A 22,462-nucleotide genomic window follows, 5' to 3' on the forward strand; every position below is an offset into this window, starting at 1 on the left:
GTGTCCAGTCAAGGAATTGCAGCCAACTCTGAGAAGCTTAAGGCTATACGTGAATACCCCAGGCCTACAAACATCAAAGAGCTCCAGAGGTTTCTTGGTCTTGCCGGCTGGTACCATAAATTCATCAGGAACTTCGCAGATCTGGCCGCCTCTCTGCACAACCTCAAGAAGAAGGATGTTGAGTGGAAGTGGACCGAGGACTGTGAGAGGAGCTGGGAAGGACTGAAAGAGGCACTCCAGTCTTCTCCAGTGCTTGCTCATCCAGACCTGTCGAAACCCTTCAAAGTCTCCACTGATGCCAGTGATGTCGGGTTGGGCGCAGTACTGACACAGGACGACAATGATGGCGAGCATGTCATTGCATTTGCCTCCCGCATACTGAATGAAGCGGAGAGGAACTACTCCGTCTCTGAAAGAGAGTGTTTGGCTGTTGTGTGGGCCGTGGAGAAATGGCAGCACTTCCTGGAAGGAGTCCAGTTTGAGGTGGTGACAGACCATGCAGCCTTGGCATGGGTCTTTAACACCCCCAAAACTTCGTCACGTCTCACACGCTGGACCTTGAGGCTTCAGCCCTTCACCTTTACAGTGCGGTACAGGAAAGGTACATTAAATGTCGTCCCTGATGCCTTATCACGGTGCCCGGTGCCTACTGGGAATACCACCATGATGACACCAAGCCTTGCTGTGTGCGCTGTGTCTACAAAGAGGGCTATTGATCTGCCTAACTCTTTGGATGAAATCTCTGCTGCCCAAGGACGAGACCCCTACATCACAGGCGTCCGGGAGCTAATGCCTTCCCCTGAGACCATTCATCCAAATCGCATCGCCTTTGTTGACCAGCAGGGGCTGCTATACAGGCGAGTGCCAATCGCCCAGGACGGACATAAGTTCCAGCTGGTGGTCCCACAAGAACTGAAGACCGCCTTCTTGTGGTATTACCATGACAACCCTCTGGGTGGGCACTTTGGTCGCCTGAAGACCCTAATACACATCTTGGATGTTGCCTGGTGGCCAGATGTCCGCAAAGACACCTGGGCCCACATCAAAGAGTGCTCTGTCTGCCAGCAACATAAGCCTTCCAACTCGAGGCCTAGTGGTCTGCTGCAGTCGACCCAAGTGTCCGAAGTTGGCGAGATGGTGGGCATTGACCTCATGGGCCCATTTCCTCGCAGCCGCAAGGGTAACTACTATCTGGTGGTCCTTGTGGATTACTACTCCAAGTGGGTAGAACTGTTCCCTATCCGTAATAGCCGGACCCCTAAGCTAGTGAGGATTCTCACAGAGGAGATATTCACCAGATGGGGTACGCCAAAATATCTCCTGTCCGACAGGGGGAGCCAGTTCACCAGTAACCTTTTGAGAGCAGTCTGCAGATCATGGGGAGTGACCAATAAGTTCACCACAAGCTACCATCCACAGACAAATCAGACTGAAAGGGTCAACCGAACACTCAAGACCATGATTGCCTGTTATGTTGATGGGAAACATAGGAACTGGGACCAGTGGGTCCATGAGTTCCGTTTTGCAATCAACTCCTCATGGCAAGAGTCCACTGGCTTTGCACCCGCCATTCTCCATCTGGGACGTGTTCTCAAAGGCCCTCTTGACCAACTTCTGTCAACAGCTCCGCCACCAACGTCTTCACAACATGCTCTCCTGGAAAGACAGTTAGAATTGTCAAGACAAGTCGCTGTCAATGTGAAATGTGCTCAGAGCAAACAGGCCAAGTACTACAACTTGAAAAGGAAGAACGTGGAATTCTCAGAAGGGGACCTGGTGTGGGTCAGAACCCATCCATTGTCTGATGCCTCAAAAGGATTCACTGCCAAACTGGCGCCAAAGTGGACTGGACCATGCACTGTAAAAAAGAAATTAGGAGCCATAAATTACAGAGTTCAGTTCCCTGATGAGTCCACTGACAATATCAATGTGGTGAATCTCAAGCCCTACTTTGGTCCTTCTCTCGACATATCCAGTCTGGGGGGGGGGGGACTATGTAGCCTCAGCCACATAAAGTGTTTTCAAAATAACTTGAAATGAACTAACAAATTAGTTATGTTTACATTTGAGCCAAGTAGGCTTATTTATAGCCTATTTCTTAAATAATAAAAATGTCTATGTAAATGAACACATAGAAAGCCTGGCCAGGCGCTGATCCGTTTTGTTACATTCTCCCTTTAAAGAATATATGGGCGTTAGCGTAAATATAGGGTGAGCATGCAGCCTAGGAAGTCTATAGGGTTTTTCACTGTCACTCACCTTGTCACCGTCGCACGCACCCACCTTCTCACTCTCTGTCCTATGGCCATAGACCCTTTATATCACATGCTCCGTTTTTGAATGAGACGCGGAAAGAGGAATGAATGGGGGTAGACGAATGCCGGTAACGCAATGGTCTGATATCCTTCAGAATTTCTTTAACAAGTCCGAATTAATGAATGTCAAGTATTGTGCTATTTTTGTATGGATTACTCTTCATCATTACGCCCGTTTTTGCTATGGAATCTACTGTCGGACTTTCGCAAATGAACTGAATTACAAAGAGGTGAGATCGCTCCTTTTTCTCTCTCTATTTTTTGCTGGCGGGATCTCCGTGAAATTGTCTACGTGTTTTTTTGACCGAGCTTACGGATTATCTGTTTTTTGGATTTTATGGACTGTTGGAAGCTTTGCTTTTTTTGTTGGAAAGCGCACGGCTGTGCGCGGGGTTTTTGCTTTGGAGTTCGCTGCTTACGCAGTGTGTGGACTAAAAGAATCTGCCCGATTGGGCTGCTATCTCTCTCTCTACCTTCTCACAATTCACTCACACAAATAAATACTCACTTTGAAAGATAATTTGCACGTGCGTTTCATGAACTTAGAAAATTTGTTGACGACTCACATCGAGTTTGTTACAACGTTAATTTTAATTCCCATGACAACTGCCGTTCTAGAGCCGGTAGCGTACCGGTAGCCTACGTTACAGTTACGTTACGTTCATTGCTACTGGTAGCTTAGCTTGCCAGGTGAGCGGATGAAAATGAATTCTTACAATAATGCCCCAAAATCCCACCAATCGACCTCCAGATGGTCTCCTTATGGTAAATGTTGTGGTATAATTTGTTGGTCATGTCATATAGCTCTATATGTTCACTCACAAGAACAACTAGTTGTTCGGCTGGCATTGTTTTGGTCTTGTGAGGAGAGATGACCAGGCTCTATACACCTATCCCCTTTGCAGTTGGACTTCCCCTCCTCAGTGTCTGGCCCGGCTCCAGACAATGAACGTACCTTACAGTGGGAGAGGTGGATCAACGAGTTTTTCTCCTCGATTTTTACTGCCGTTTGTGTGGTCAGGATGACTTGGTAGGGACCTCCCCACCAAGGATCAGCCCCAACACTTTCGTTTTACAGCCTTGATAAACACCCAGTCTCCAGGTTTCGCTTTCAGTGCCTGTGGGGGAAGAAGAGACGAGGGAACAGTATTTGCTTCTAAACACTCTCTGTGAGTTTTAATCATATATTCTGCTAGTCCTGGTTCATCATCAGGAGAGGATCGACTGGGAGTCAGATCCGGTATACTATATGATCTTCCAAACAATATTTTAAATGGTGTCAAACTCGTTGCGCTTGGTGTAATCCTTATGCTTAGCTGTACTTTGTCTAAACAGTCTGGCCATTGCCATCCTGTCTCAGCCATAGTTTTTCGTAGCTTGGATTTGATCGTGCCATTTGCTCTTTACTAAACCAGCACTCTGTGGATGATAACTGCAGCTTTTCAGGTCAATTTTGAAGTGTTCTCCAACTTTGTCTATCACAATTAACTAAATGTGTGCCATTATTGCTTCGTATGACTTTAGGCATTCCGTAACTTGGAATAATTCTCTTGCACAATGCTTTTGCTACTGTCATAGTGTCTGGTGTGTGGCATGGGAATAATTCCACCCTCTTGGAGAATGTGTCTATAATAACCAGAACAGATTCCAAATTCCTGACTTTGTTCAATTGAATAATACATATGTATGGTGTGGAATGGGTGTTCTGGCGGAAACTGTCCCCGTTTTGGGCGGGCGTGCATGTCCTTGTGTGTTATGCTTTATGCAGATGACACATTGATGACAACATTTTTTTGAGTAGCTTGTGAATCCATATGTGGTATAATGTTGGTTTACTAGTGCACACATCTCTCCTGTTGAGACATGGCTTTGCCCATGACTCAAAATAGCCGCCCATTTATACATTGATTTAGGTAAAACAGGTTTTCCTTCAGGGCATAGATGTTGTCACGTAGTATACAACCATTTTTTCTCCACATTGTTTGTTGTGCTTTTGTAGCGTGTTGCTGCATATTTTTGAATATGTCATCTGTCTCTGTGCTTTGCATAAATATCCCAGTGGCTTTCTTGGCATGTTGGCATGTTGCCTTTAGAAATATAATCAGTTTTGTTGGTGTGTGCTTCACATTTACAGATAGCTAGGCTGCGTGGTAATTATATACAGGTTTAAAAGCAATACTTCATGTTTTACAGGTTTTCTTTTGTACCCTCGTCGGTCCCAATGGGCACAGAAAATGTGTGAGGCAGCGAATGCATACTGGCAGTCTGTATACAGTGACATCTTTTTTAGCATAATTTGCAAGCTGTTGTTAGAGCAACCAGTTCCACAGCTTAGTTTTACAGTAACTCACTGGCAACACTTACTGTAGTGTCTCCCTTGTGTTTTCCAGTAATTGATACCCTTACCGCAATTTTCGTATACATGATACCCTTACTGCAATTCTATTGTACAGTTTGATGGCTTTACTTTAGTTTTATTTTACAGTAAATAATAGACTTACCACAAATGTCCAGTTGCGGTAAATAATTCAATATAAATCATTTAATAAATTCCATGACAATTATAGTCAATATAAATGTTTTATTATTCTTTACCATAACAAATTACACACATTAGATGTTTTCAAAAATACTTTTATAGTAAGTCAATTGAACACAACAAAAGAAAACAGACATAGTAGATATATCCATATCATCCCCCAATCAGTTATTGTCTTATTAATTAGCAATTATGTACTAAATCTTCATGTTATATGAGTATGAGTATGAAAACAGTGAAATTAAAATGAAAAACTCGTTTTGCCATTTAATGTTCAAAGGGTCAGTGCAATTATCCTCCCAAATGTAAAAATAAAATTAAATATATACATTTGGCTTTTAATTTTCCTGATAAACACGATACATTTGTGACAAAAATAAAAAATAAATTGAAAACGTCTATTTGTCATTTCATTTTCATTACCATCCTGGTATATTACTACCAAAAATTCAAATAAGAATGTTAGTTGGAAAATGAAAATGCAAACTTCACTTTGACTTTGCCTTTTCCTGACAATGTGCTTAATGTATGCCAAAATGATAAATAAAATTAAAACTGACACCTGCTTGCGATTTATTTTCCATTTCTCAATTTTCATTTTCATTTTCAAGTTCACAACATGCAAATGAGCTGCATTGTTAATGAGATGTATGGGTGGTGGACTATTGCACTCTCCCACAGAAATGAGGAAAACAAAACATGTTAGGCATACATTTGTTCATTTTATACTCAGTGTCAGGGTCCTCAGTAGCATGTAGAGGATCCATATGGAGCCACAACAGCTTGGCACCTTCTTCTCATGCTGGTCACCTGGCTACATTCTGCTGTGGGATGGCATTCCATTCCTCGATAAGGATCTGTTAAGTCAGCCAACCTGGTTCTGTTGGTGACTCTGGCACGTACAGCACGCCCAAGCTGATCCCACAAGTGTTCAATTGGGTTGAGGTCTGGACTCACGGCAGGCCATTATATCCTCTCCACTCCCAAATTCTGGAGGTCCTCTCTGATGATCCCAGCTTTATGGGGGCGAGCGTTGTCTTAATGGAGGATGGCATTTGGTCCCATATTCTGGAGATATGGAATTGCCACTGGCTCCAGAATCTCATCCCGGTATCTAAACTCACCTGGTAGCACTTGAAGCCCAAAACGAGATGTCTGGCAGCAGAACCCTATTACTGGCCATTTTGGCACATTTTTGGTTGGCACTACTCAGACATTTGGCTGTATTGCTCATTCCATGATTGCCCTATGCTTACAAGCTATACCTCATTGTAAAGGTGACAAATCAACAATAAAAATGATATGAAACACTTTGCTGGTTGGTATTACTAAAGGGGAGATATAATGGGCCAAAGTCAAGTTTCCTTACTTTTTGTGAGCGGTTTAGTTCTACAAATCAAACAAGGTAGATGATTTTATAGTTTACATTATGGTAAAAGCACCAATTAGGCTACCAGCCCTTTCGTTCGGAAATTCTAAAACAACGGTGCATTTTAATACTACACCAAAATAACATTTGATTAATACCTTACCTTTTTCAGTAGTCACAGGTGTGTACATTTGAACAGAATCTGGTTTGGTTCTTACCAGGGCGTTAATCTCCTGAAATATCATAGTTTAGTGCTGGCCCGTTGGTTCGCCTATTCCACTGTAGCTCCAAGCGGTTAAGTATCGGTTTCATGTTTACAACACTCTTCGAGTCATGCCGTGACGGTAAAATGTAATTTCTGCTACATAGCTTATTTATTGCGTGGGTGATTGAGTTTCCATAGGTATCCGCTGTCTTGGTTTGTATGGAAAGTGACACATACAACAAGACGGGAACATAGGGGACGTGCAGCGTAGGCTACAGCAGGCCTAGCTGGTTTCGTTTCAGCACTGGCTCGCGGTCATCGAGATGCAATACTGACAAGAAAGCGAGATGCAATACTGACAAGAAAGTCGGGGGCAATCATTGCCAAAAAAGTGACCACAAGATGCATTATCGACATCAACGACGGGGGCAATCATGAGAGTAAACAATGGCACATGGCCAACTTCCACAGCTGAATTACTAGGCCTATAGCCTAGTCTCCCCCTAGTGAATACCTCCAGTTGGGTGCGTAATGCTGCAGCGAGTCAGTACACACACAGGACACAGCAGGTCGCACACGGGCGCATACGCTTACGCTTGGTCTTGGATTTGACATGGAACTACACTCTCATCTGGCGTAATAATCAAGGCAACTTGCAAACTACTGGCACTACTACGGCTTGATGGGGACTATTTTCAGATTCTGCGTACAATATCACTGCGCCTATGGTACGTTTGCAAGTTGCCTTGATTATTACGCCAGATGAGAGTGTAGTTCCATGTCAAATCAGCCTAGAAAAATGCCAGGTTTCATTTTCAGTTGGTCTTATTGCACTTTCTAACTTGAGGAGACACATTTTAAATGGGAAAATTACCAGAAATCTTAGTCACTTTTAAACATGAAGCTAGCAGGCGAGAAGCTACAGTAATGGTCTAATCCGATTCAATGATCTATGCTAGGCTGAAGCTAAAAGTTGTATCGCCAGACTCACAGAATGGCTGGATGAACGGGAACAAGGTAAATATCGATTGTTTTGCTCGAGGGGAGGTGGAAAATGAGCGTATTTCCAAAAATGGCGGAATATCCCTTTAAGAGATGGAGGGAGGGAACCGTTATCCAAAGATTCATTATATCTAATCGGGGAGTTATTCGTTTATCCTGAAATATTTTATATATTTCAATGTGGATTCCATCAGGTCCAGGACTTTTTCCTCCCTTCATGCTGGAAATGGCCAGAGACAGAACTTCAGCAATTAGTTCCAAGTCCAGGGATTTTACAGAATCATCGTCCAGAATTGCAAAACTTAACAAATCTAAAAATTCCTTTCGTGTTTTAATAGTTGTAGATGAACAGTCTGTGTAATATAATTCTTTGTAAACGTTTCTGAAAGTTCTATTAATTTCCTGTGGGTCACTGGCTTCTAAACCCTCATCAGTTGTAATTGTATTAAAGGTAGGGCCTATAGCCTACTATGCAGGATTGGCGATTTCATCGCCGGTTTCGCTTTCATTTTCGCTCGTTTTATGCTTGCATATGTGACCTGTACTATAATAGCTTAAAATGACTACGCCACTCTCAGTTATAAGGGTGAGAGAACCCTGTACCATACAGTTAAGGCAATCCCCCGGCAAGTCCACTTTAGTAAAGAAACTGAGTAGGATACAGCTGTCATATAATCAAGTTCTTATTTATTTCACAGAAGGGTTAAAGGCAAAGAGGACAATAGACTAATCGCCAACAATAGGCTAAGACAGTAGCAGTGTGCAAAAAGGCAATGGTCTTAATGACTGTGCAAATGGCAATAATTGTACTAATAAGTTGTAATAAATAGTTTGTATTACGGTAGCATTTAGTAAACAATGACTGAATAATAAATATGGTCACCAGAATACTATTAAAGGACTATAAATAACATTCAACAGTCTGACAATACAATGTGCAAATTCACAAGTCACGAGCTTAAGCTCAATATGATCAAGATATTACTGAAAAGCTAATATTAAGACTCATAGATGAAATGATAGTACCAACCCGTAACACAGCACACAGCAAAGATGTTTCACAAAAACAATAAACAAACAAAACAAACAAAAGGCTATAAAGCAATACAGCCGTCACTTAAGCGTGTTCAAAATACACGGCACACCAGTGAGAAACTTGGGTTGGCTACACACACACACCTTAGACGACCTGGGTATTACCCAATCAGTGACCGATATTGCACTTAGCCCGTATAGATATAAAGAATGGGAACGGAAGTCAGCGGCGCAATGCATTCTGGGACAAAAGGGGCGTTTTCCTCCATTTGATGAGGCCGCGGCGCGAATTATAAACAAGAAACCTATGGTAATTCGAACAAGATCGGCTAGCCAAAACAGTAACACTAGATGTAAACATCTAGGCTACTATGCTAAAAACTACTAGTAGAAGTAGTAATGGACCGTACAGAGACAAGCTCCTGCCGGACGCGAGGAAACGTTATATAGAAAAGATGTCTTTGATCGGTAGCATGGATCCCTATGACAGACCGTCTGGAGAGTGGACGTGAGACCCTGAAAGTGATACAAAGACACTCCGTTGTTGATTTTTTTTACCTGACGATCGTAGGCACGGACGTTACATCCAACAACACAACAGGTTCGTCCCATGATGTGTGAAAAACAGTGTTAGAAACAGCTAGTTAGCAATGTTTTACGATGTTTACAATGATACAGCATTGGCAGCAGCGTACAAGTGGCCTCACTTATGTATCCCAGACGCCACCGCGGCGCAACCGCGCAATGTTCGACACGTCACATTCCCATTCTCTATAGATATTGCACAAGTCAGAATGCTAATAAAGCTAATATAGCCTACTAGAGAGGGATACTAAATCACTGTAGATATTGCACTAACCCGTGAACACTTAAATATTGCACAAACCCGTTGAATATTACACAAAGCTAATACAGACTAATTGACATGAAATACTAAATCACGATAGATATTGCACTAACCCAATTAGGCCTCTATACGGAGACTGAAACACTAGGCCTACGGTCTATATTGCACATTGCCCACCACGTCCATGAGAGCTCAATACGAAACAAACAAAGAAAACAAACAATAAAATTCGACTGGGAAAAACAGTGGTGCCCCCCTCTAGTAGCAACCTCAATTATAAACACGGCCGCGGCAAGCCACCGTGTAGTAGTATAGGCCCGTCCTAAGAGTAGAAACGGAGATTTTACCATTAGAGGAATTGACTGGTTCGTCACACTTATACTTAGCATTTGGCATGAAATACACAATATAAAAACAGGTGTAGCATAGCTTAAACCGGGGATGATACAAGAGGAGAACACATTACCTTCCGTTTGATTCTCTTAACCCCAAAACTTGTCTCGTTGCATATACGGCGTTACAGCTGGGCTCACACCACCAGCGAAACTTCTTGACTAATACTCCAGTATGAAAAGGCTCAAATTCGTTGCATATACGGCGTTCAGCTGGGCTCACACCACCAGCGAAACTTCTTGACTAATACTCCAGTATGAAAAGACTCGAATTCGATTCAAGCTACAAACAATTCAAGCTAGCGCTAAAGCAAGCTAGGCCACGCTTGCCAACGACACAGGTGCACTCAGGTGAATAGGCTCGGCGTCTCATACCAGGGGCTTTGCGGATATGACGTTTTAAGGCCTAAGGGAGAGCTCATTCATCTAACTGTGGTGCCGCTGGGTCCTAAAGCCTGGTCAGGTATATGCAAGGGGGCAGGCATATTCCCGGAAGTAGAAACACGAAATGAGCTGGTGATCAACACTCTGCTAACTCCCTTGGACGGCCATAGATTTCAGATTTTTTTGCGATCCCATAACTTCATGTAACATGTGCCCTTTGTCTCCCTTATAGCTTCTGTGTATTCTATATAGGGTATCGAAGGCAAAATTAATTCATTTCTTCCCCGTATATTACGTTGGTTTCCCGTAAAGAAGTATTTTAGCATGTCTGTTGTAGGGAAGCTAACGTTCGCCCGTAATGTTTGGATAAGAAGCTGAGTGAGCCTGCACGAAAACCATGACGGAGAGTCATTCGCAAGATCGGTGAAAATGCGTGTAGCCTACGGTAGCCTACTGTTTGATATGGTAAAGCATTACCTAGAGGCAAGTACACATACTAATAATATTAAAAAACGAACGTTAACAATTTCAGAGGTTTTCGATCTATCAGACGAGTTACAGCAGGCTAACGTCATAAAATGAGTTTGAGTCTGCGCAGTACGATGAACAGGAAACGAATTTTTGTTTCAGCCCCCTCTCATTGAGAACGACGGAGTCTGTTTGTCCATTTCTTTTAGGTCTATGGGTATATGCACAGACAGACGGGGGAAGAACATGTATAGATCAGAAAGTAAACAATACTGCCATTGGCTACATCCACCCCCACTTTCAAAGGGAACCGTCCCGGTGACCCACCCCATTGGACTGGTCCAATAACCAAAAGCAAGTCTGAGGTCCCAGGTCCTAAAGCCTGATCGATCATGCATATGTACAGACAGAGATAGGGTAAAGGAGGTGATCTAATAGATCAAGAAGTAAACACAGTGCTGCCATGGGCTACACATATTTCTCTGCAGAGCTTCCCCTACAGCTTTAGCGCGTATATTTTACAAAACTCCTCAATCGGTCAGTCTGCCGTGCCTTTTCATGAGACTTTACATGACACTTCCTGGAGTAGAGCATGGGTGCGTGCCCGAGGTCTCCTGAAGTTGCAAGTGTGGTTCTACCGCTACAGACCACTAGAGCGGCCAAAAAAAAACACCGTTCGACCGGTAATGACTCATTTAATCATATATTCTCAGTTTCCAACTGCTTAATACGCCTGGCTAAAAGCTTACTGGCTTTTTCACCTTGCTCATAGTAAGATTGTTTCAATTTCATTAGGCTTTTGGTTGCCTTGTTTATTGACAAAACATTATATGTAGCTCTATTTTCAGTCTGTTCTTTAAATAACGCTTCAGAGGGTTTATTAAAATAATCTATTTTTATCTTTTGTTCTAATTGTTCCATCTCTTTCTTCCAACTTCTATGTTTAAAGCTAGTGTGATTAATCATCTGACCTCTCAAGAAGGCTTCAAAGGCTTCCCATCGCACAGCAGCAGATGTTTGATGAGTATTCATTTCAAAGTAAGAATTGATTTGTGCCCCAATACATTGCAAAAAGTCTGGATCTTTTAGCCAGAATGTTTGTAGACGCCATCTAGTGGGCCTAAGAAAAGCTTTGGGTGTATTCAAATTAAACAAAACAGAGGCATGCTTTCCATAGTGTAATAGACTGGGTTTCTAAAGCCCAATTCACACCAAAGATTCCCGACGCGACGAGACTGAGTTGCAGCGGTGTGAATTACAAGTTGCACGTAGTTGCAAGCAGTCGCAAGCCGTCGCAGAGCATTAAACACGTTGAGTCGCAGTCGCAAGGTTTTAGAGCGTCGGGGCTCGTCTCGTCGGGACGCTTTGGTCTGAACCCTACTTAATGCGTAGATAACAATAATGTGGTTCCCTTAGTCACATGACGTGTGTTTTGAGTAAGTAGGAAGCATGGAGGTATTATATATCAGGGGTTCCCAAACTTTACCACCTGCGACCACCAAAATATCGGTGCCAGAGACTGGCGACCCCTAACTACCCCAGGATGTGATTGAAAAAATAAAATAAAATGTGCGCACAGGCCATACGGACTTAACACGGGCTTAACACAAAAGAACAGAGCAGCCTGTTATGATTAAATGTACTTTAAGATAAAAGCAGAATACATCCATCCATGTAACATGAGTGCACATTATTGCTGTCATGTGCAAACTTAACTTTGAAACACACTTTCATTTCCATTTTAACATAAGAATAACTCAGTCAAGGTAATATTCACAAAATGTTGTACATTTACAGTCAACTCCAAAAGTATTGGAACACATGCTAAAGTCAACAATATAAAATCATCTTTTGTAAATTGATCTTAATGCTTAAATGAAAAAATGAGGAAATATTCAACCTTTAAAGTGTAAGTCCAGCAAAAATGTTCTGTGAATGAATAATGTATTGTAAATAAATATATGTTTTCCTTAAAATACAGGAGTCATAAGTATTGGAACGCCGTTAACCTATGTGTTAAAATTCCCATAGAGGCTAGCAGATTTTTATTTGTTTTATTTTTTAAATGGCAGTTATTTCATGTATCCAGGACACTATGCAGTCACCATAAAGTCACCAGGGCCTTTGGGATTAAAATAAACCCACATCAACACAAACCTATCACCATACCAAGAGATTGGCATGGTTTTATTTCAGTTAGCCTATTAGCTGGTTTCATTCTCATTGAGCTCAATATGATTCAATCCAGCTAATAGACTAATTGAAATAAAACTATGCCAAACTCTTGGTTAGAACTCATCTCTAATAATAAAAGTTATCCGTTCGACTAAGCTCGTGGCCCGCATGGATAAAAAACATTTGCACGCTTTAGAATGGCAGAAGCCAAACTAAAGGACTATAAAGAGGTAAAGCAGGCTTTTCATGATTATATCGGAGTGCATAAGTAAGGGATAATCAACGACGCGCCGTGCGTTTATAGGAAAATAATGCACGTTCGAAGTGGTAGTAAGGACCCGACGCCGCAGGCGGAGGGGACTTTACACTTCGATAAGTGCATTATTTTCCTATAAACGCACAGGGCGCGGAGTTGATTATCCCGCTTATACCACTGCTACTATCATTTTCGTTTATATTGCCGCCGTCTTAGATACAACATTGCTGTTTTTACCGTTACATTCACATTGGCGAATTAATATTCAAGTGTAATAAGCCCAAAAGAAGGGAACTACTTCATAGCCGTGCGGTATATAGAAAAATAATGCACGTTCCAAATAGCGCATCACAATAGGAAATTTGACCAAGCAGTGGTATAACATTCTTTATAAGTTGTATCCTGCGCCCTCTGAGTGCTTTTCTATAGTTATTATGCATTTATATTCAGTTATGTATTCAAATATGCAAATTATCTCATTAACTATGTGTGATATAAAAATGTCCCAAGCACAAATGGATTCTACTCAAAAAAAGTACTACAGAATAGTCACTTCGTCCATCTGCTAACTTTTACTTCATTCTGTTGTGATTCCAAGATCCCATTTTCTTCTGATGGCACAGCAAGACGCCAGCACTCTGGGCGAAGGCCAATTTGGGAAGGTCTACAAGAAGTTGTATAAGGGCCAATGGGCTTGTATTAAGAGGGTTCCAGAGGACCGCATCAGCGAGAGAGACCTAAGGAGAGAGTACAAAGTGTATTGGTGAGTTACGTCTGTGGGCAGGAGTTCATGGTGAATGGTACTGTGCTGCGTGGATGTCGACACTGAGTGACACTGGGTATTAAAGAAACACACGACCATTTTGTTCATACTAAACCACGTTATTCCCTTAAAGCTGCATTTTTCAAATCATATTAGCTTGAACCTGAACTGTCATGGGATTCTGGAAGTAGAATATTAAATAGACTGTTTAGTAAAAATCCCGAATTCTCTAGAACCCTCTAAAGCCTGTAATCGTGCTTGCAAAAATCAAGCACTCCCTGTTTTGTTTAAGCAATCACGTTAGGGGGGAGGAATCGCTACCAAACACATCTAACCAAACACCTCCATGTTTTCCATATTAAAATACAGTTACACGAGTAGTCACATGACCAAGTATGGTGAGACAAAATAAAACGTGGTGCATTTCTAAGCAGGTAAAAGGGATAACTATATTGTGTGGTGGAATTAGCCTAGAAATCTAGACGCACCCTAGCAGGCCTAGCGGGATGGTCTAGGGTCGCACCGTTGAGGCCAAGCCTGCGCTAGGCTCCAGGCCAGCCTAGCCAATCAGAACGCTCTATCTGTGTGCGGAGTCCTTGAGCCGGCCTTAGCTCACCTTCGGCTTCCGATATTGACGCCAGGGGGCTGGACCATGCGTCCTCGTTCGACGAGTTGGGTGTGAGACTGTGTTCAACAACCATAGAGAAAAATAAAAGATGGATGAGGCTAACGAAGCGCGCTCGTTTGAATCGGCTTTGGAAGAGTTAGACTTGGGCTTTTCTTTGAAGGTTGGGCAGAAAGAAGCACTCAAATCATTCGTTTTAAAGAAGGATGTATTTGCCGTTTTGCCGACTGGCTACGATTGGTCACAAATGCTGGCCTATTACGTGCAGAGGCAGTTTGAAAAACAACTGTTCATCCCACCCACAGGCTTCAGCTCGGTGAATGGTCCGACCCCAGACTATACATTTCTGTGTAGTTTGGCTTGCCAGGCTATGGCGGAATAACATTGGGAGCACTTAGACTCTGCGCAGTAATATCCTCACTCCAAAGTGAAACTGAAAGTGCAGGAGTGAGGATATTACTGCGCCACACAAAATAGTTATCCCTCTTACCTGCTTAGAAATGCACCACGTTTTATTATGTCTCACCATACTAGGTGTTTGGTCGCTTCTAACCTCATCTCTGTTTGGATCCTAATGAATGCATTGGGCTAGTTAAGCGCGCCAGAGCCAGTGAGTGCACGCATTGAAACGTGAGATGTATGTATCAACTCGTCTTAGTTAAGGGAATAACATAGTTTAAAGGAATAGTTCGGAATTTTGGACATAGGACCTCATTTCCAACTTAGTCGGGGTGATATAGGTCGGTGAAGACCATTTTCAGTGAATTTCTGCGCTTCCTTGAGTTGCAGCGCTCATCTCGTGCTAACCCGGTGCCGAGATAACGCAAGTCAACGGTAACATCCAGCCTGCCACTGAAAACACTCCTCAGAACACCCGAAACAAATAAATTATAATGTCAGACTATCAATGCACATGCCTGTGTTGATAGAACAATGTTAGAAATAAAACAAACCTTGCATAACATTGCAATAGCCTACTTTCTTCCCTGTATGACAGTGGCGGATTGATATTGAGAAACTAGTCCCTCAAAATGTAATAAATCATTGAGTTGCAAGGTTAGTTTTATTTCTAAAATTATTCTATCAACACGGACATGTATATCGATAGTCTGACGTTTTAATTGACTTGTCTCAGGTGTGCGGTGGAGTGAGTAAGACTGTTGTTGATGTCAGACTGATGTTACCGTAGAAATGCGTTAGCTCTGAACCAGCGTTAGCAAAGGGGGACGCTGCAACTGAAGGAAGGGGGTAAACGCGATAAAAACGGTCTCCACCGACCTATATCACCTCGGTAAAGTTGGAAATGAGGTCCTATGTCCAAAATTCCGAACTATTCCTTTAATATGAAAAAACGGTGAAGTGTTCCTTTAACATGAATAGTCAAGTACACCAGCACTCTTGTGTCCTCGTTCTTGCAACATGGTGTCCAGTGTTGCCACAGTTACTTTGAAAAAGTAATCCGATTACTGATTACTCCTTTTAAAAGTAACTTAGTTACTTTACTGATTACTTGATCCCCCCCCCCCCCCCCCCGCCCCTTTTACTCGTAACCGAAAAAATACAGTAACGCATTACATGCATCACTGATGGTGTCAGAAGTGTATTAGCTTCAGGTAATGAACGGTGCGTCAGCACAATTACGCCGTGAGTGCATGCACATGCATATTTCGGGGTTTTTTTCTTTGTTTTCACTAGTTTAGCACAGTATGAATTGCTAGCGCTACAGGCTAACGAGCTAGTTTCAGCTCCGTGGCTAACGAAGATTTGTGGACGAGATGGCATACAACTACCCGATCCCGACCCCCAGTCCACACCAACAGAGCAGAATTATGCCCAAATTAAAAAGGAATTCCTCAGCATTGTATTCGCATGCCAACGCTTTCATCAGTACCTGTATGGGCGCAACAATGTCACAGCAGAGACGGATCATATGCCTCTCATCGCTATTTTCAGCAAGCCACTGCTGAATGCCCCAAAAGCGCCTACAGAGTATGTTGTTGTCACTACAGGGCTACAACCTCACAGTTGTGTACAAGCCCGGCCTGGAAATGTATGTGAGCAACACACTTAGCAGGGCCACAGTAGCTGACATATGCACTAACTCCAGGCTTGGTGTGCACACGGTCTGCAGTCTGGAAACTGAACAGAGGGAGATAGAACACATCAACCAGGCCGACTATTTCAACGTCACAGACAAGAGACTCTGAGCAGAACTGAAGGTGAGAGAATATTGGGCGTACAAGGAGGAGCTCAGTGTTCAAAATGGAGTGCTGTTCAGAGGAGACAGGGTTATTACCCCTAAAGCCCTGTGTCATGAGATGTTGGTAAGGGTACACTCAAGCCACATAGGGGGTGAGGCCTGTTACAGGCAAGCACGTGACACGCTGTATTGGCCAAGGATGCGAGCTGAAATCTTAGACTTTGTAGGCAAGTGCACAGTCTGCAATGAGTATGCCATTACCCAGCAGAAAGAGCCTATGATGTCCCATGAACTGCCAACACGCCCATGGCAGATAGTTAGCACTGACCTCTTCCAACAGAATGGCAAAGACTTTCTCCTGATAGTGGATCATTATTCGGAGTTCTGGGAGATTGATCTCCTCCCAGATCTCTCGGCCGAAACCACGATCAAGCGCTGCAAAGCACAGTTCGCTTGCCATGGGCAGCCTGATCGGCTTATCTCCAACAATGGTCCTCAGTTTTCATCCCGCGAGTTTAAGCGGTTTGCAGAAGACTGGGAGTTTGAACTCATCACGTTATCTCCGGATCACCCCAAGGCCAATAGCAAAGAACTTATGCAAGAAAGCTCACCGTGAGGGCGAGAATGCCTGGACAGCGATCCTGCAGTGGCGCAACACGCCGACCGAAGGGATGGACAGTACTCCGGTGCAGCACCTGATATCAAGGTGTCTTAAGACAGCGCTACCAGTGGCCAACAAGCTGTTGGAACCGTGTGTGGTGTCTGGAGTGTTGCGTCACAGGAAGCAGATCTCCAAAGCCAGCTATGACAGCTCAGCGAAGGACCTACCAGAGCTCACGGTAGGCCAAGGCGTATGAATGAAGCCAATGTCTGGTGATCGGACTGGCATCTGAAGACGGGGATCCTGCGTGCAGAGTGTCGCCCCCACGGTCCTACCTGGTCGAGGTAGAGGGATCGCTATACCGCAGAAACAGGGTAGATCTGTGGCCGGCAGAGCCAACTACACCACAAAACTTAGACAGTCATGTGCAGGGAAGCTTGCTGAAGGAGCTGAGGGAGGAGCTCCCCATGAACCAAAAGGGGCCAGAGTCACCAATCGTGGAGCCTGGTGGTCACACAGCATGCGCTTTCCCACCTAGGCATGTCAACAGCCCAGCTGTGGATCCAACATCCACACCGACAAGGCCCCGCATTATGGTCGGCTGACCAGGGCACCAAACAGACTTGATCTTTGAATAGTTTGTTTGTACACCATGAAAATAAAGGTACATGATGCACAAGTGTACAACTGTATTCTGTTTGTTGACAGTGTGTTGGAACATGTTATTTCGTTTTGTATTTTTGTATTCAGTAGGCCGGTGGTCGGCAATAGGCGGCCCGCGGGCCAGATGCGGCCCGCAAGCAAAAAACATCTGGCCCGTGAGATCTTTTGAACCAGAGAATGAAAAAAAAAAAAAAACTTTTTAAAAATCGGACTGCCAGTCTCAAACATGCTCTTTATTTTGAAACGTAACTTTCCAGAACAGAAGATTTTCAATCAATCTAAATGCTCAGATATTTGTTTAATCTGAATACGAGTGAAGCACGCAGCGAGGTGCAGCGTGAACGCACAACATGCAAAATCAAATGAAGTCAGTGGACAGCGCTGGTTCTCAAATTCCAAGCTAGTCCCTAAAACACATGTTGTCATTCAAACAACGGACATAGGCTTATGGTGATAATTAAAACACGACTTCTTTTAAACAGGCCTGACATCAAACAGGCAATTTACGCACATAGAACTGTGAAAAGTAAAACACGAGTTTCAAACATTAATAGCGTGCGTGTTATTTAGGAACGCAACCTTTAAATTAGCATGCTTACTTTCGTGGTGCCGTCTTGTGCTCTTTGCATGCTGAGAAACCGTTAGTTGTTACAGATCAGGCATGTGGGCTTTGCATTAATACAATTAGGGAGGATGAAGGCATAGTTCTCTGTCCATTCATCATTAAAGATCCTGTTTTCGCTGTTAACTTTTCTCTTCAGATTTTTTCATAGTGCCATTTTTTGACAGCTAACAGCAACGCGTGGAAATGTTTTTCTGGTGTTTTTTATTATTATTTTTTAAAGACACAGGCATATAATAGCGCCCCCAATGACCAGTCGACAAATTTAACCTACATCAGCCTGCTTAAATGTCTCTGCTCTGTCATTTCAAGAGCGCCTATCATTTTTACCTCCTCCGATATTAATTAATTAAATTAGCCATTGTTTTGGTTGTGAACTTGTGGCCCGCTATGTAATGGCTCGGAAAATATCTGGCCCGAGGCCAGACTTAATTGCCGACCCCTGCAGTAGGCCTTAGTTCTGTACCTTATGCTATTTCGTTTTGTATGCCTCAGTTATACTGGTAGCCTAGTTAGGTTTAAGTTCTGTGCCTCAGTACACTTATACAGGTAGCATAGCTTTTATTATGTAAAAGGAAGATGTTACAGGATGTACTGCCACCTAGTGGTTGATTATGCTCTACTACACCTAGTCTATGCTTTACGACACTAGGAGATTAAAGTGTAATTGCACCCCATAATTCCACCCACTTCACATTTCTGAAAAAGGCTTTCAAATTGAGCAGAACGTTCTGAAATTTGGAAGGGAGGGGAACACGCGAACCATTGTGATTTTGTGTCAATCTGGGAATGAGTGCTGCAGACATGGCTTATCACAGGTAATCAGGGCAGCAGACGACCCGGTGATGTAGAGTCGCCAGAGAAGTGCAGTACAGTAGTGCAGTAGTGCAGTTTTGAATCAAAATGCCATGGCATGTTTCAACCTGTAGAAGGTCTCGTCTCATGAGGGGGAGGGGTTTGGAGGGCAGTTTGGAGCTTGGTAGAGGTTGAATTTTCTGACTTTAGACTCGTAATTTTGAAGACTTGCCGACGGCAGCTTTAACTAAGATGAGTTAATACATGCCACACGTTTCAATGTCTGCACTCAATGGCTCTGGCACGCGGCACTACTTTGATAGCACTTAGTTAGCCCAGTTAATTCATTCGGATCCAAACAGAGATGAAGTTAGAAGCGACCAAATACTTACCTCCATACCATACATTATAGTTATTCTTCTTACCCGCTTACAAAAACACCATGTTTCATTTTGTGTCACCATACTTGGTTGTGTAACTACTCGTAACTGTATATAAGGGAAAACTTGGAGGTGTTTGCTCAATTCTAACTTCATCTACGTTTGGATCTGAATGAATGAACTGGGCTAGCTAAGTGCTATCAAAGTAGCGTCGCGCGCCAGAGCCATTGAGCCAATAGCTCTGTCAGTTAGCATTGCGCTAGCTGTGCTATGCTTTAAAACCGTTCTCCTTAAAACTGAGGTTTTGGAGTTTAACACGCAGCTGCGCACAAAGTTGAATGTGATTGCTGTGTAATAACTCGCATAGGATCAGCTGGTTCCAATAGATAAACTCAGGTTAAACTGCCTGGAAGCCGGAAGTACTCTGATTTTGAGTTTTACCCCAGCAGATGTGGTCTTAATTTAACAGTCTTAACGCATTTCAGGATCTTTACGGGATAATTTTTCATAAATATATCATGAAATAGTCTATGGTACTTTTGTGGAAATCTGAATCTGCCCTCGCCTTATCCAGTAGGCTATTAATGAATAGTTTCTGACATTCTGATATGTCTTTCAAACCGGAATTGTACATACGTCATGGTTGACAACGTATCAGAATTTCAGAAATAGTCTCGTCTGCAGTCGTCTTAAGGGGGCTACATGAAGTCAAATGCGCCTATCTTTACAGACCAATTGACAATACTTTCATCGATTTGAAATGGGTATGTGATTTAGGATAATGTTTATAAATAGAGGCCATGACAAAATTAGACTAGAAAGATTATTCGATTATAATTAGACATATAATTGTTTTGACATATAACATTATAAAATTGCAGTAACGTACACCATACAAATGTGGTGAGGCTTCTGGGTGTCCCCTGGAGTCAGGATTTGAAATGGAACATTCCTCTGGAGTTCATCTCAGGGGAAGAGCTGGAGACAACAATCTTCCGCCCTGATAAGTCTAAAATACTGGTTTGTATATGAGCGAGTGTGTGAGTGATCTTTGATTTGCTATTGCCAACTGGATTCTTGTAGATACATTGTTCTTATAAAATATGTTCTTTTAAAAACAATTCAAATGTGTCCTACAGTTGACCCCTACTGTCTCAGGAACCATTATCAAGGGCATGTGTGCAGGGCTGAGTCATCTTCACAGTAAAGACATTGTGCACCAGGACATTAAACCTGACAATATCATGGTAAGAGCTGCACCATTCGGACAAGGAAGTTTGAATCAAACTCTCAATTGAGATGTTTGCTCCACATTATGAAGTCATTGAATCATGTTTAACGCTGGTTTTTTTGCATTGTGAGCAGCTTAAAGTTCTCATCTCATCGTTTTTTCATTAATTTTGCGGTGATATTTAGTATTAAAGGAGAATTCCGGTGTGAAATTGAGCTTAACTGTACCGAAACATGTTAAGGTGTACTCACACGTGTTGTAAGACGCACTTTCGCTCACCCCCAGCATTCCCTAACTCCTCCGTTTTCAGCCTAGCTTGCAGTAGGCTTGAATCTATTAGATTAGGCATCACGTAGCCTATGCAGCTAAATCGCTATTTTTAAACCATTAAAAAGGTTCAAAGTAACTCCACACTGCATTGGTAGACTTCTGAGGGTCCTGACATTTAAAACGAGATACTTAGAACTTTGGAAGTGCACAGGAAGTTTATTAAAAAAGACTGTTTATTCAAGCAGTACCTTCATAGAATCTCTCCGCTGGGCGCCATCTGACGAGCACAAACGAACAGGAAAGACAGGGGGACATATTGCAAACATTTTGAGCTTTGTTACTCATCATGCTCATGTAGACAGTATAACTATATATTTCCTATGGAATTACTTTAGCAATATGTTCCCCTTCCTGTTCGTTCGTGCTCGTCAGTCGGCTTATCGCGACTTGATTCCAAGATGGCGCCCAGCGGAGAGATTCTATGAAGGCACTGCTTGTAAACAGTCTTTTTTTAATAAACTTCCTGTGCATTTCCAAAGTTCTCAGTATCTTGTTTTAAATGTCAGGACCCTCAGAAGTCTACCAATGCAGTGTGGAGTTACTTGGAACCTTTTTAATGGTTTAAAAATAGCGATTTAGCTGCATAGGCCATGTGATGCCCAATCTAATAGATTCAAGCCTACTGCAAGCTAGGCTGAAAACGGAGGAGTTCGGAATGCTGGGGGTGAGCGAAGGTGCGTCTTACAACACGTGTGAGTACACCTTAACATGTTTCGGTACAGTTAAGCTCAATTTCACAACGGAATTCTCCTTTAATGAATGCCCTGAGAGCTGGTTTTAGACGAAAAAATGCTTTGCTGGGTCTGTCATGCTGTTTTAGCTTGTTGCGGGAGGTGGGAGGGGACGAACGACAGGACACATTCGCTAATCTACTCGCCTCTGATTGGCTTAGAGCACTGTGACGTAGGGCTGCAGCTATCGATTCTTTTTGTAATCGATTAATCTAGCACTTTATTGATCGATTAATCGATGAATCGGATAAAAAAATGTTGCGTTTTAAAACAACCAAAACAAATAATGCATAACGAAAATTATATGGCTATAAAATGATCACGCATTTCTAAAAAAAAAAACAGCCAAAACTAAGCCCATTTGTTAAGTGGCAGTGACAATAACTAAACAACAATACAGTTAAATCAACTTACCTATTGTAAAACATGGATAACATGTAAAACTGTAAATACAAACTTAAATAGTAAAGGCCAGGTATATGTGTGGTCGGAGTGGTGTGAGGTTAATGGAATTAGCAACTCAGAGAAAGGAGG

The 22,462-nt window shown here is 42.7% G+C and overlaps 1 protein-coding gene across 12 annotated transcripts in view; it reads left to right on the top strand.

Annotated features, from left to right (window-relative positions):
* The first annotated feature begins 3,434 nt into the window (after positions 1-3,434).
* LOC134092998 (serine/threonine-protein kinase Nek6-like) overlaps positions 3,435-22,462 on the top strand; it is a 54,124-nt gene continuing 35,096 nt past the window's right edge. For 10 of the 12 annotated variants that reach the window (XR_009940270.1, XR_009940269.1, XR_009940271.1 and 7 more), the window contains exons 1-5: positions 3,463-3,555; positions 11,506-11,594; positions 13,586-13,750; positions 20,518-20,656; positions 20,776-20,883. Coding sequence is in view for 2 of the 12 variants with exons in the window: in XM_062546228.1 (XP_062402212.1) it covers positions 13,602-13,750; positions 20,518-20,656; positions 20,776-20,883 (396 nt within the window). In the remaining 10 variants the exon portion in view is untranslated. Of the gene's footprint in view, positions 3,556-11,505; positions 11,595-13,585; positions 13,751-20,517; positions 20,657-20,775; positions 20,884-22,462 lie in introns of all 12 variants that reach the window. The other 2 variants (XM_062546228.1, XM_062546237.1) reach the window with 2 other exon arrangements.

This window comes from Sardina pilchardus, chromosome 1 (genome assembly GCF_963854185.1).
Source record: "Sardina pilchardus chromosome 1, fSarPil1.1, whole genome shotgun sequence".
NCBI lineage: Eukaryota > Metazoa > Chordata > Actinopteri > Clupeiformes > Clupeidae > Sardina > Sardina pilchardus.